This window comes from Eleginops maclovinus, chromosome 5 (genome assembly GCF_036324505.1).
Source record: "Eleginops maclovinus isolate JMC-PN-2008 ecotype Puerto Natales chromosome 5, JC_Emac_rtc_rv5, whole genome shotgun sequence".
Taxonomy (NCBI): domain Eukaryota; kingdom Metazoa; phylum Chordata; class Actinopteri; order Perciformes; family Eleginopidae; genus Eleginops; species Eleginops maclovinus.
This window is the reverse complement of record NC_086353.1, coordinates 3,077,775-3,089,943: the sequence shown is the minus strand read 5'-3', so window position 1 is coordinate 3,089,943 and position 12,169 is coordinate 3,077,775. Positions and strand designations below refer to the sequence as shown.

At 39.8% G+C, this 12,169-nt stretch overlaps 1 protein-coding gene across 5 annotated transcripts in view; it reads left to right on the top strand.

Annotated features, from left to right (window-relative positions):
• Positions 1-5,055: 5,055 nt before the first annotated feature.
• Positions 5,056-12,169, top strand: part of LOC134864070 (NACHT, LRR and PYD domains-containing protein 12-like) — a 10,257-nt gene continuing 3,143 nt past the window's right edge. Inside the window, exons 1-7 of one of the 5 annotated variants that reach the window (XM_063882829.1) lie at positions 5,056-5,151; positions 5,968-6,241; positions 7,054-7,122; positions 10,176-10,326; positions 10,544-10,717; positions 10,917-11,090; positions 11,739-11,912. In XM_063882829.1, the coding sequence (XP_063738899.1) occupies positions 5,977-6,241; positions 7,054-7,122; positions 10,176-10,326; positions 10,544-10,717; positions 10,917-11,090; positions 11,739-11,912 (1,007 nt within the window). In that variant the 5' untranslated portion in view covers positions 5,056-5,151; positions 5,968-5,976. Of the gene's footprint in view, positions 5,152-5,964; positions 6,242-7,053; positions 7,144-8,459; positions 10,327-10,543; positions 10,718-10,916; positions 11,091-11,738; positions 11,913-12,169 lie in introns of all 5 variants that reach the window. The other 4 variants (XM_063882827.1, XM_063882828.1, XM_063882824.1 and 1 more) reach the window with 4 other exon arrangements.

The window sequence follows — 12,169 nt, the reverse complement described above, 5'->3', positions numbered from 1 at the left end:
AGGAGAGGAAAGAGACTAGCATACGTTTTGTCAGGGTTGGGGAAACAGGACCCAAGTGCAGTAAATCAAGGGGAAGCAGGTAAAGGTCAAAAACAAAAAGCGAGCTTTATTCAAAAGCTGTTGATGAAAACAAGAAGCAAGAGGACCACAGGACGTGAAAAACACTTAGCTCCAGACATGAAGGGCGACAGGAACAGGCAGCTAACATGGAAGGGATCAGGGAAGAAAGGACGACGACCGAACAACAGACAAAAGGGAAACAGGGACTAAATACTCAAGGGTAATCACAAGACAAGAGACAGCTGGAAGGGGAGAGGACAAACACAGGGGCAACAGGTGAACACAATGACACAATCAGGCGCAGGAGGGAAACGCAGACAAGAAGTGAAGCTTAACGAGTGACACAAGAGGGGAAAACATTGGACATGACAGACACGAAACACGGATCATGACACGTTTTGCTTGAATCCTTTATTGTTTTTAATGAAATGCTTACATGCTTATGTTCAGCAGGTAGACATGTTTGCCAATTATCAGACAATAATTACATAAAATAACAGCTGAGGCTAATGAGTATATAAATAGTTTGCAGTTATGTGATCATAAACCAAATAATAGGACCCATTATGATGATGACCTGATGATGGCAGTGAGTGAAAAGTAAGAGGATCCAAACAATTATTACATTCATCCTTTGGGGGGTCATTGAAGAACATCTCTGACTCACATTACCATCCATAGATCTACTTGCATGGATATGAAGTACATCAGTGCATAAGAATTTGAAGTACACGTCTTGCTCTGGCTGGTGAAGCGTCTTTTAATGCTGAAGGCAGTGCATCAGGAGCTGATGGCCTCTCATCGCTCTCCAATCAGTTCCTGATGCAGTATCATCAACATCAGGTCATGTCCGTCATGTACCTGTCCAAAGTATGTTCAGTTACGCTGCACATAAACACACACACAGAGACACACAACACAACTCACTGCAGTTCATACCTGCTGTTTTTAAAGGGCATCTGGTAGTTCACCTGGCACAATGTTAAAATATAATGAATCATATTGAAGAATCTTTTGCTTGAATAGAAAACAACTCGATGCACATCACAACAAAAGTTGCAATTAAAGGAACAATGTCAGCAAAACTAAAACAAATCAAAGTGTTCGGTCATCATGCCTTCCCTCATGAAACCAAACAAAATGTTCTACTTTATATTTGAAATAGCTTTCTCCTCGTCACCCCCTTGTGTCTGTCCTGGTCCTCTATGGGAAGTGATGGTGCTGCGTTCAGGGGAACCTTAGCCGACTCTGTGAGGCGTTCAAAGCTCACAGTTGCCAGCTGAGATTAAACTGGACCACAGCTGTTTCCTGAAAGAACCACAACATAGCACAGTACTTACCAAGAACTTTACAAGTACTTTAAATGTACCTTTACCTTTACATGTACTTGGTTAGCTACAGCGTGCTGATAGATCTGAGCAGGGCGACTGGATCATCTCTGCAGGTGATTGTGAGGAAACGTGTGACATCACAGTTGCCTGCAGAGATTAACAAGTCGACCTGGAAGAGCTGGAAACACACACACACACACACACACACACACACACACACACACACACACACACACACACACACACACACACACACACACACACACACACACACACACACACACACACACACACACACACACACACAGTGACTTGCACTGCTGAAAACAAGCTGAACTGATATGTTGTTGACGGTAAATAGTAGTATTTTAAAACCATTTTTCTTGAATGTGTTTTTTATGAATTCACTGTAAGAGCAGTCTGTTACATGTTCACAGAAAAATAGCAATGTGTTTAAATGTATAAAATTGTAGAGACTTTCAAACATGTATGTGTTTTACTTCTGTAACTGAAGCTCAGAAATATGAATTTTTTTTTCTCCTCAAAATAGAGTCCACAAACACACACTCTGACACACACATGCATACAGCAGACCTGGGCACAGATGCCATGTTGGATTTGTTCCGGCCTGCAGGTTCTGAGGGCTCTAACGAGGCGAGACGTTCAAGGACAAAGCCTCAATTAGAGCCATGGGGTGTCCCAGCAGCGGACAGTAGAAACCTAACATGGACCCCCTCGGCTGCTCCATTGTCTCTGCATGGAAAACTGAAAAATAAAGACAATGTGATTTGGTTCTGCTGAGGTGAACACCAAAAGCCCTCGCAGAAACACCGAGTTAAAAAGCGCTCGCTCTCGTCTTCAAAGAGCCATCCGTCGTTTTCCTCGGCCGGCAGATGTGTGTCTGCCTGTCAACCCCTCGCTGTGCTCCACATACTCGTCTCATCAGACTGTTTCTGGTCAAACAGCATAAACATCACAGCTTTGGTTTGTCACCGCATAGTCATGTTTCATCACTGAAGCCTCAAACTGTAAATGACATGTGAACAGAGCGTGGAGTCTGCACAGTGTGAGAAAGAGAGTGAACTCTGAGAAACAATATAATGTAACAGGGCTTCTCAGTCTTATGCTTGGAAGTTTATTTAAAATTCCAACTCATTAAATTTCTCTTAGCATTTAGGTTGTATTAAAAGCAGTGCAATCAACCATGAAAATACTCAGGAAAGCAAGAATCTCAAAAGTAATTTAGCTTCAAATTAGCCCAAACATTTAAAGTGCTTGTAGTTGGAATCGAACGTCTTATCAGACCTTTTGTTTGGCCACAGTGCATTTTAAAATGTCTTTATTGTATTTCTATCACTTATAAAGTAGTTATATGTAGAAAATGTAGTAGAAACAATAATCAATTCTCTTGACACAGAAAAAATAGATTTGTTGGATGAGGTTTTTCTATTTTTTGGTTTAGTAGGTTTATACCTTACATGTAAATGCTATTATGGATGGTATTTATTAATAATGCATTATAAATAAAAAAAATCTCCTTTTTATACATAAATGTGTATTTTGACTGAAGCACATTGGACACAGGTTCAGAGATTATGAACAACTGAACAACATTAACAGAAACCCACTTATTTTCTGTCTCCATTTGTCAGTAAGAGTGACTTCAGATTACTAACTTCCACGCAGAAATGAAAGATGTGAAGCACATGTTTCCAACACTGCAATATGCATTTATAAAAACTCCATCCGGTTCAAAGACACAGTTTTGGTATTGTGATTCTGAAGTCTTGTTAGAAATGTGATTTATGCAGGTAAAAAAGTTGCAGAATAAAAACAGAAAAAGGCTCTGTGAACATGCGGTGGTTGTCAAACACAAACTCAGTGAACTCAGGGAGAGAAACACAAAGGAGCCGCTCACTATCGTGCACGCTGAGCTATATTATTATTAATAGATTATATTTCAAAATAAAAGATTTGTCTTACCTCAGGCATTAACACATGCAGGCAGCCAGGTTGGGGAGAGCTGTGAGAGTCAGTACTGTAGCACCACGCTGACCCCCCCACACACATACACACACACACACACACACACACACACACACGCACACACACAGCCCTCCAGCCAACACCACCCCCGAGACCTCACCCTCAACTGTCTGCTCTTACTGTTGATCAGGGTTGAAGTTTCTCTGGATTTAAAAGTGTTAATCTAAAATAAGCTTTATTTTTTTTAACACAAAACTGCAAATATTTGCTTAAAAGTGCACTTTCTTTGAAAATGAAAAAACACAGGATCACCAAAATTGAATAAGGGTTCAACCTCTGAGGATTATGAATGTTTGAACAAAATGTTACGACAAGACAAAGAGTTGATGTTGAATTTTTTGACTCGATTCGTGAAAGCTTTACATGCTAGTGACGCTGAATCGAAAGTTGTGGGATCACTTAAAATCAATAGGATTCATCTTTTAATAACTATTGATTTTGTTTATTTGGAGTGGAGTGAATTCAGAGATATAGATTATTTGGGAAAAGCCCAAACAGAATACTCCTTGGATACTTTTACTGCCATCTTGGATTGAAATGCATGTATTTACTGCATGCTTTACTTCTCATAAATGTTGTACCCACACATATTCAGAGTCTTCTTCAGTTTATAAACATCTCCAGAGCTGCATGTTGATGAAGAGACTTTTTAAAGTTGTTCCTGGAGAATAGAGGACTGATTGTCGTCCACTTTAGTCATTAATTAACAGTTTTCTTCTGAAACAGATTCCACATGTGAGCGTAGCCTTGACGTCGTGTGCTATTCTTATCAGTCAGCCGCCAGACTTCCCACCTTCGAAAGTCTGCCGTGTTTTATTTCAGCTGCAGCACCTGATGCCTTCCCACAGACAAAAAAACTCAATGTGCCAATGCCAGGACATTTCACATTTTTTCTAAAAGTCACTTCAATTATTTATTTTCATGTTTCTCTATATTTGCAGAATTCACACACAGTTTATCACTCTTCCTTTTTTGCAGTGGTGTAGAGTAACTAAGTACATTATAACTCAAGAACTGTTCTTAGTACTGAGTATTTCAATATTTTGTCTAATTTCTACTCAATTCAGAGGTAAATCCTGTACTTTTACTCCACTACATCTGTTTGATACCTCTTGTTGCTAGGCAGATTTGGTGAAATATAATCGGCCCTTAAATCAGACTTTCGTTCACCTGGAGTAAATCCAGCAGTTACCCTGCAGTATACAAAGCCATTCAAACTAGCTGCACCTTTACCAGCTCTGAGAACACTTTAATGATCAATCATTATAAAACATATCAGAGATATTATTCTGAAATGGACCAATCAAACAATGACTACTTTTACTGTCGCTACTTTAAGAACATTTAGATGAGAGTACTTTATACTTTTACTGGAGGAACATTTAGAATACTTTTACTGTAACAAAGTATTCCTACACTCTGGTACTTTTACTTTTACTCAAGTACTTCTCCCACCTCTGCTTTTTGGTGTGAGGTTTGATGTGTGGGGAAGGAAAATTACAGGATGAGTCACATCATGCTTTTACGTTATTGTACTAATTTTATAGGAAGTTACAAAAAATACAGGAACCAAGTTGAAATAACTGAGTTTATTTCCTCATTTCTTATTCCCTTCAAATTTTAAACCCTCCATTTGACTTAAAGGCAGAAGCAAGACAGCATAGACAATGAACTTATGGGTCTACACGTTATCTAATATTCTCCCAAACTTCAGGTGGGTGTTTTGTGGTTTTATGTTGATGTTTCAGTTCAAGAGGTAGACAACTTTGCAGATAAATTTGTGTTGCGATGTAAAATGTAATCAGCTCTCTTTCTCAACACTAAAGCAATAAAAATACTTGCCATCAATTGGTTGCACTTGAAGAATAACATGATGGTTGCATGGATTCATGATCCCCACAGGATAAATCTTGATGACTTAGGATATCCTCTGATTTTGACATTTTCATTTTTTGACTTGACCATTTGAGGGTTTGTCGTTTCCCTCTTGATACTGAAATGTTTTTTATCAATGTGGGAATCACCTCACTTTTCATCTAGGGCCATCATCAGGGCAACATTTGACTGTGTTCAATGGGTCATGTCTAAATACAAGCCAATCTAAATACAATCCCATTAAAAAGACTGGGAAGAAGGAAGCTGACTTTTCTCCAAGGAACATTTGATGCTTTCGTAGGTTAACTTCCAATAACTATTGTTTAATAATTCATAATTAAACGTGTAATAAGTTGATGTTTAATAATGATTTACCTTTCTTGTACAGTTGTGCTTGTGTCATGCTGAACACATCCTCTTTTTTTAAAGAAGTGACACCCCTTAACTCCATAATAAGTGTTGTTTTGTTCTTACTTCTATTGTAACATTTACAACTTCCATTTCATGATGCTTTGAGTCAAGGATGCCTGTCTTTAAAATGAAACTAAGGAGCTGTGAGTGGCCAAAGTCTACATACACATCATGTCGGCCAATCAGAATTTTTCTGTTACAGTAGACCTTGAGGTTAAAAAATAACCCTCCCTGATTTCAGCAGGGAGCCACAATGACGACAGAAGACCTTTTAAACACTTTGGACGATTTGAAAGAAGATGAATTTAAGGCCTTCCACTGGTATCTGCAGCAGCCTGACATCTTGGAAGGCGACCAAGCCATTAAAGTGTCCAAGCTGGAGAAAGCCGAGAGGCGGGACACAGTGGATCTGATGGTGAACACCTACACATTTCATGGAGCTCTCAAGGTGACCAAGAAGGTTCTGGAGAAGATAAACAGAAATGATCTGGTGCAGAGCCTTTCATACGCCAGCTCAGGTAATAACCAATGATTTATGAACGTGAGGTCAATGTGTCGGTGAGGTGAAATAAAGAAGTAGTATTGATCTTAAAGAATGTAAGTATTTGACAGTAAGAGTGACCATGAGCATAAGAATGAGCAGACATCTACACCAGGAGTGTCCAAACTACGGCCCGGGGGCGAAATGCGGCCCGCAGGCCATTTTGAATCGGCCCTCAGCAAATTCTAAAAGTATAAGGGAACAAATCAAACTTTTGCTTGTCTTATATTGTACTTCTCAAATAGATATGATAAAATATATGACAGTATTCATGTGTTAATGAGCCCAATTTTCAAGTAAATTCAGTCATTTAAAATTTAAAACATTTTCTAACAAATCTTAGTTGATTAAGAAAGCCCAATAACTTATTTCTATAACCAGCTTGAAATTGAACCTTCATATTTACTCTTATTATAAGCAATCTGAGGCTTCTGTTTTAAGGAATGAGCTGCCAACATAATAAATGAAACCCTAAAGACAGACGGGATGTAGGCTGTTTTTTCCTTGAACCATTTGAAAGTATCACGCATTATTCACCTACATTTGATTTGTTTTGCTAACTTATAACTTAAGTTATGAGGCAATATTCACCTCTATAAGGGGCCCAGCTCTCCGTATATTGTGCTGTATGTGACTCTCGATGAAAAAGGTTTGGACACCCCTGATCTACACTCTTTGGGATTGTCTATTTTGAAAGATGATAACCTTCTTCTGCTGAAAAAAACTGGTAAACTTAATGATTGATAATTTGGCAAATTGATTAAATATCACATAACCTCTCTCTCACAGAGTCAGTGGCTGTCAACGATGTTGGAGAGGCTTCGGAGAGCAGAGGGAATACTTTCTTTCAGAGCGAAGGTATAGCTGCTGTTTTCTCTGGTATGTTGTAAAAGGCCTTTCATTATTAAGTGTATTTCTCTTCCAGGTGGGCCCATTCATTCTTATAAAAGATGCTCATGTCTAAACATACTTGAATCTTCCAATGATTTTGCCCTCGAACATGCACATTTGTGGACCCAAATGACATTCCTGAGAGCTTGATGTAACTCCTGATGTCTGGCAAACATGACAAAGTTATCCACTACCATACCACAAGACCAGAGAGCAGTATGTTCCCTCAGGCATCCTCCTTACTTTGCCTTAAAGAATGGCTTTATATTCTGGATTTATATTGTTGTGTAGCATTAGGGGAGTTCAAGATGGATTTCATTGTGCAACCCTATGGATTACTAGATTTTTTACCTTTAGAAGGAAAGAGAATCTGATATTATAGGACTTTTGTTTGTGTCGTTTTAACAATTAGAAGGCAGCAACCCCTGCTCAATCGTCACCGGTCAAGGTCTGTGGTTGTACTGGGAAGATCCCTTTTTTTTATGTTTAAAGGTGCCATAGAATGGAAAACTGTATTTACCTTGGCGTAGTTGAATAAGGAGAGTTCGGTACATTGAACTGTCATACCGTTAACCTCAAACACCATTGTTTCCTCCTTCACGTGCAAATCATGAATATGCATATCACAGCGGTAAAACGGGCGAATTACAACAATCCCTGTGTGTGACGTCACTCACGGTAGTCCAGCCCCAACATTTGCATACACCAGCTGCTGGAAACACTAACGCTAACACTTACCACTCCGTAAAGGTTGCTCTCCAATCTCCGACCAGCTGGCTGTTCTTCAAAGTCATCGGTTTCCTCCTCCGATAAAGGCTCAGACATGTAGGTTGGATGCCAATAGCCTCCATGGTTCATCTCTCACAGATTTGCGAACATTACTTACTTCTGTAGGCTCTGAGGCAGCCATGGGTTGCTCCTTGTAAACCAGCCAATCAGAGCAAAGCTCGTCATCATTATTTAAATGAGCGCCCAAATAAGGCAATTCAGCTTGTTTCATTCTAGGACCAAACCATAGGGTTGTAAATGAGTCTGTAAAACTGCATCGTGACATTTTTTGGCACCTTTAAATGGTTTGAAATTAGTATGCATAAAAACAATTATACGGTCAAAGTTTAAATAGCTTGGTGTTACACAATTACAAACCTCTGAATACCTATGTGCCTAAAGATAACTTGCTCCACCTTTAGTTCAGTTTGTTTTTTCTTCAGAAACAAACTGCAAGCAAGTTGTTTCCTGATGATTGTGAGAATAGATGCATCTGTAGATTCTATGTTATTGATATTTCCTTCAATGTCACACAGATGTGATTGTTCCAGTACCAGAGCCACAACCCATCTCATATTACCAACACTGGCTTCAATCACATCTCCAGGACAAGTTTATGTGCGCACAAGAAGGGTGGTCACAGAAGAAGGATGAGAAACGTCTTGATGATATCTACACAGAACTGTACATCACAGCTGGGGGTGACATAAACATCAACACGCAGCATGAGGTCAGGCAGATTGAAGCGTTGATGGTGAAGCCAGTAGGAACAGAGAAACCAATTAAACCCAGTGACATGTTCAAACCCCCCTGTGGAAGATATAAACCCATAAGAACAGTACTGACCAGTGGCATTGCAGGAATTGGCAAATCATTTCTAGTGAGCAAATATGTTTTGGACTGGGCTGAAGGAAGAACCAACCAAGACGTGCACCTCATTTTCCCTTTCAGCTTCCGCCAGCTGAATTTGTGGAAGGGAGAAAAGTTGCGTTTGGCAGAGCTCATTCAGGAATGCATCCAGGAAACCAGAGACATAAATGAAGAAGCTCTGAATCATATCTTCACAACTCTGCAGTCATCAGGAAACACCAACTATGACAAGAGCAAGTTCAAACTTCTGTTTGTGTTGGATGGACTGGATGAGAGCCGCCTTGATCTGAACTGCTCTACTAATGAGAACCAGGGTGTTAACATTGATGTGAAAGCGTCAGTTTCAGTGGATTTGCTGTTGACAAATCTCATCAAGAAGACACTGCTTCCCTCTGCTCGCCTCTGGATAAGCACACGCCCTGCAGCGGCCAATCAGATCCATTCTGATTTTGTCGACATGGGGACAGAGGTGAGAGGGTTTACTGATTTACAGAAGGGAGAATACTTCAAGAACAGATTCAGGAATGAGGAGCAGGCCAGCATAATCATCTCCCACATCAAGACATCACGAAGCCTCTACATCATGTGCCACATCCCAGTCTTCTGCTGGATCACTGCTACGGTTCTTGAGGATGTGTTGAAAACCAGAGAGGGGGGAGAGCTGCCAAAGACCCTGACTGAGATGTATGCGGAGTTCCTGGTGTTTCACATTCACCAGACAAAAAAGAAGTATCCCCAAATCAAGAGCATTCAATACATGAAGTCATTAGCAAAACTTGCTTTCTGCCAGTTGGAAAAGGGAAACCTGATCTTCTACGAGAAAGATTTCAAAGAGAGTGGCATTGATATCAGCAGAGCCTCGGTGTGCTCAGGAGTGTTCACAGAAATCTTCAAAGAGGAACGTGGGAGAAAGAATGATGAAGGCAAAATGTTTTGCTTTGTCCATCTCAGTGTTCAGGAGTTTTTGGCGGCTCTCTATGTAGAGAGATCAGTCATTGACAGAAAAAAGAATGTGATGTGTGAGCCATGCCAAACAACTGCTCAGCAAATGAGAAGGGCTTTCCGAAAAACATCTCTGACAGAGGTCCACAAATATGCTATTGTCAAGGCCTTGCAGAGTCCAAATGGACACCTGGATCTCTTCCTACGATTCCTCCTGGGTCTTTCACTGCCTGCCAATCAGACTGTCCTACGAGACATACTGAATAATAAAATAAGCTCAACAACCAATCAGGAAACGATTGAATACATCAAGATGAAGATCAGTGAGATTCTGTCTCCAGAGAGAAGCATCAATCTCTTTCATTGTCTGAATGAACTTAATGATCGTTCTCTAGTGGATGAGATCCAACAGTACCTGATTTCAGGAAGTCTCTTCACAGATAAACTGTCTCCTGCTCAGTGGTCAGCTCTAGTCTTCATCACCCTGTCATCACAAAGTGATCTAGATGTGTTTGACCTGAAGAAGTATTCTGCTTCAGAGGAGGCACTTGTGAGGCTGTGGCCAGTCGTCAAAGCCTCCAGAAAGGCTCTGTAAGTATATAGTTAGGTGTTAACTGTATCACATGTTTAGAAGTTGTTCTTAATAATAAACGTCTTAGTAAAAAAGTTAACCAATGGATTAGTTATAACATATATACATAACATATTATGTACAGAGAAATGAGGAACCATATATATGTGTTTCTAACCTTGCTGATAATTCAAAAGGTGTCTTTTGTGTTTATCTAAATAACTACATTTCCTTCAGGCTAAGTGACTGTGATCTTTCAGAGAGAAGCTGTATAGCTCTGTCCTCAGTTCTCAGCTCACAGTCCTCTAGTCTGAGGGAGCTGGACCTCAGTAACAACAAACCGAAGGACTCAGGAGTGAAGTTGCTCTCTGATGGACTAAAGAGTCCAAACTGTACACTGGAGATACTCAGGTCAGACCTCGCTCTGATGCTTTTTTCTAATGCTATGTTGAAGAAAGTAGAATGAAAAAGAACAAAATATAAGGCAAACATGTTTCATTGGTTCCTGCTGTGTTTTTGACGACCATTAATTTGTACTTTGTATCATGAGAGGAATGTGACGATGTATGAAGAATATGTGGACTGAAAGTAAAACTTATTTGTATTTCAGGTTGAGTCAAGCCAGGTTAACACAGCAAAGCTGTCAGGAGCTTTCATCAGTTCTCAGCTCACAGTCCTCTATTCTGAGAGAGCTGGACCTGAGTAACAACAACCTGCAGGATTCAGGGGTGAAGCTGCTCTCTGCTGGACTGGAGAGTGCACACTGTACACTGGAGACCCTCAGGTCGGATTATCTGGTTCTGCTTTTGGCGAGCAACATGTTTTCTCATTGTACAATAGTTCTTTGTTTTTGTTTTATAAAGTAGAAGCAAGTTGCCTGAATGTGGAATTTATAACCAAGTAACAGTTTACGTAGTCACATTGCACGTATAGAGCTGATAACATTTATAGGCAAGGCAAGGCAAGTTTATTTATATAGTACCTTTCAATACAAGGCAATTCAAAGTGCTTTACAAACATGAAAGACATTAAGAGCAATTATAAACAACAACAACCCAATTGGAAAGGATGTATTGCCATTTGACCTGTGTTGCCAAAGGAGTGGGATTATCAACATAAAAATAGAGTGAATAGAAACATTAGCTACTAGAATAAAAGAGATGATGAAATCAGATAACTGAATGAAAACATATTTCCTGCAGCCTACAAAATGTGAAGTTGTCTGCTTGAGATTCACAGAGAAATGATGACTTCACATTAATTGTCAGCTCCTTGTCTTTTTGTCTGGGAGAGCTGGACCTGGAGGCAAGATCCTCCATTTCCAATAAGTAACTTATCAATGGAATAAGGAAATTCTAAAACCAGGAATGTTTTCTCACATTGTGAAACAGAAGAGTTTCTGTGCTTGGCTCAATCATTTACTCTCCCACAGGCTGAGTGGCTGTAATCTGTCAAAGAGCAGCTGTGAAGCTCTGTCTTCAGTTCTCAGCTCACACTCCTCTTCACTGAAAGATCTGGACCTGAGTAACAATAACCTTCAGGATTCAGGAGTGAAGCTGCTCTCTGCAGGACTGGAGAGTCCAAACTGTGCACTGAAGACCCTCAGGTTCGATCTCACTGTTTAACTTTTGTTAAACGCTGTATTGTGCCTGTAGTTTTCAATTGAAATCACTTCATGATGAACTTTGAACCACTTGATAACCATTGATAATTATATCATACACTTTTTTAAATAGAGTCAGAACAGTGATACTACATTTTGTCGTTAAACACAAGAACAGGGAAACATCGGCAATAAAACACATGTATTTTAATTAAAAGAAATGACCCTGAAAAATAAATTCTGCCATTTCAAACAAATAT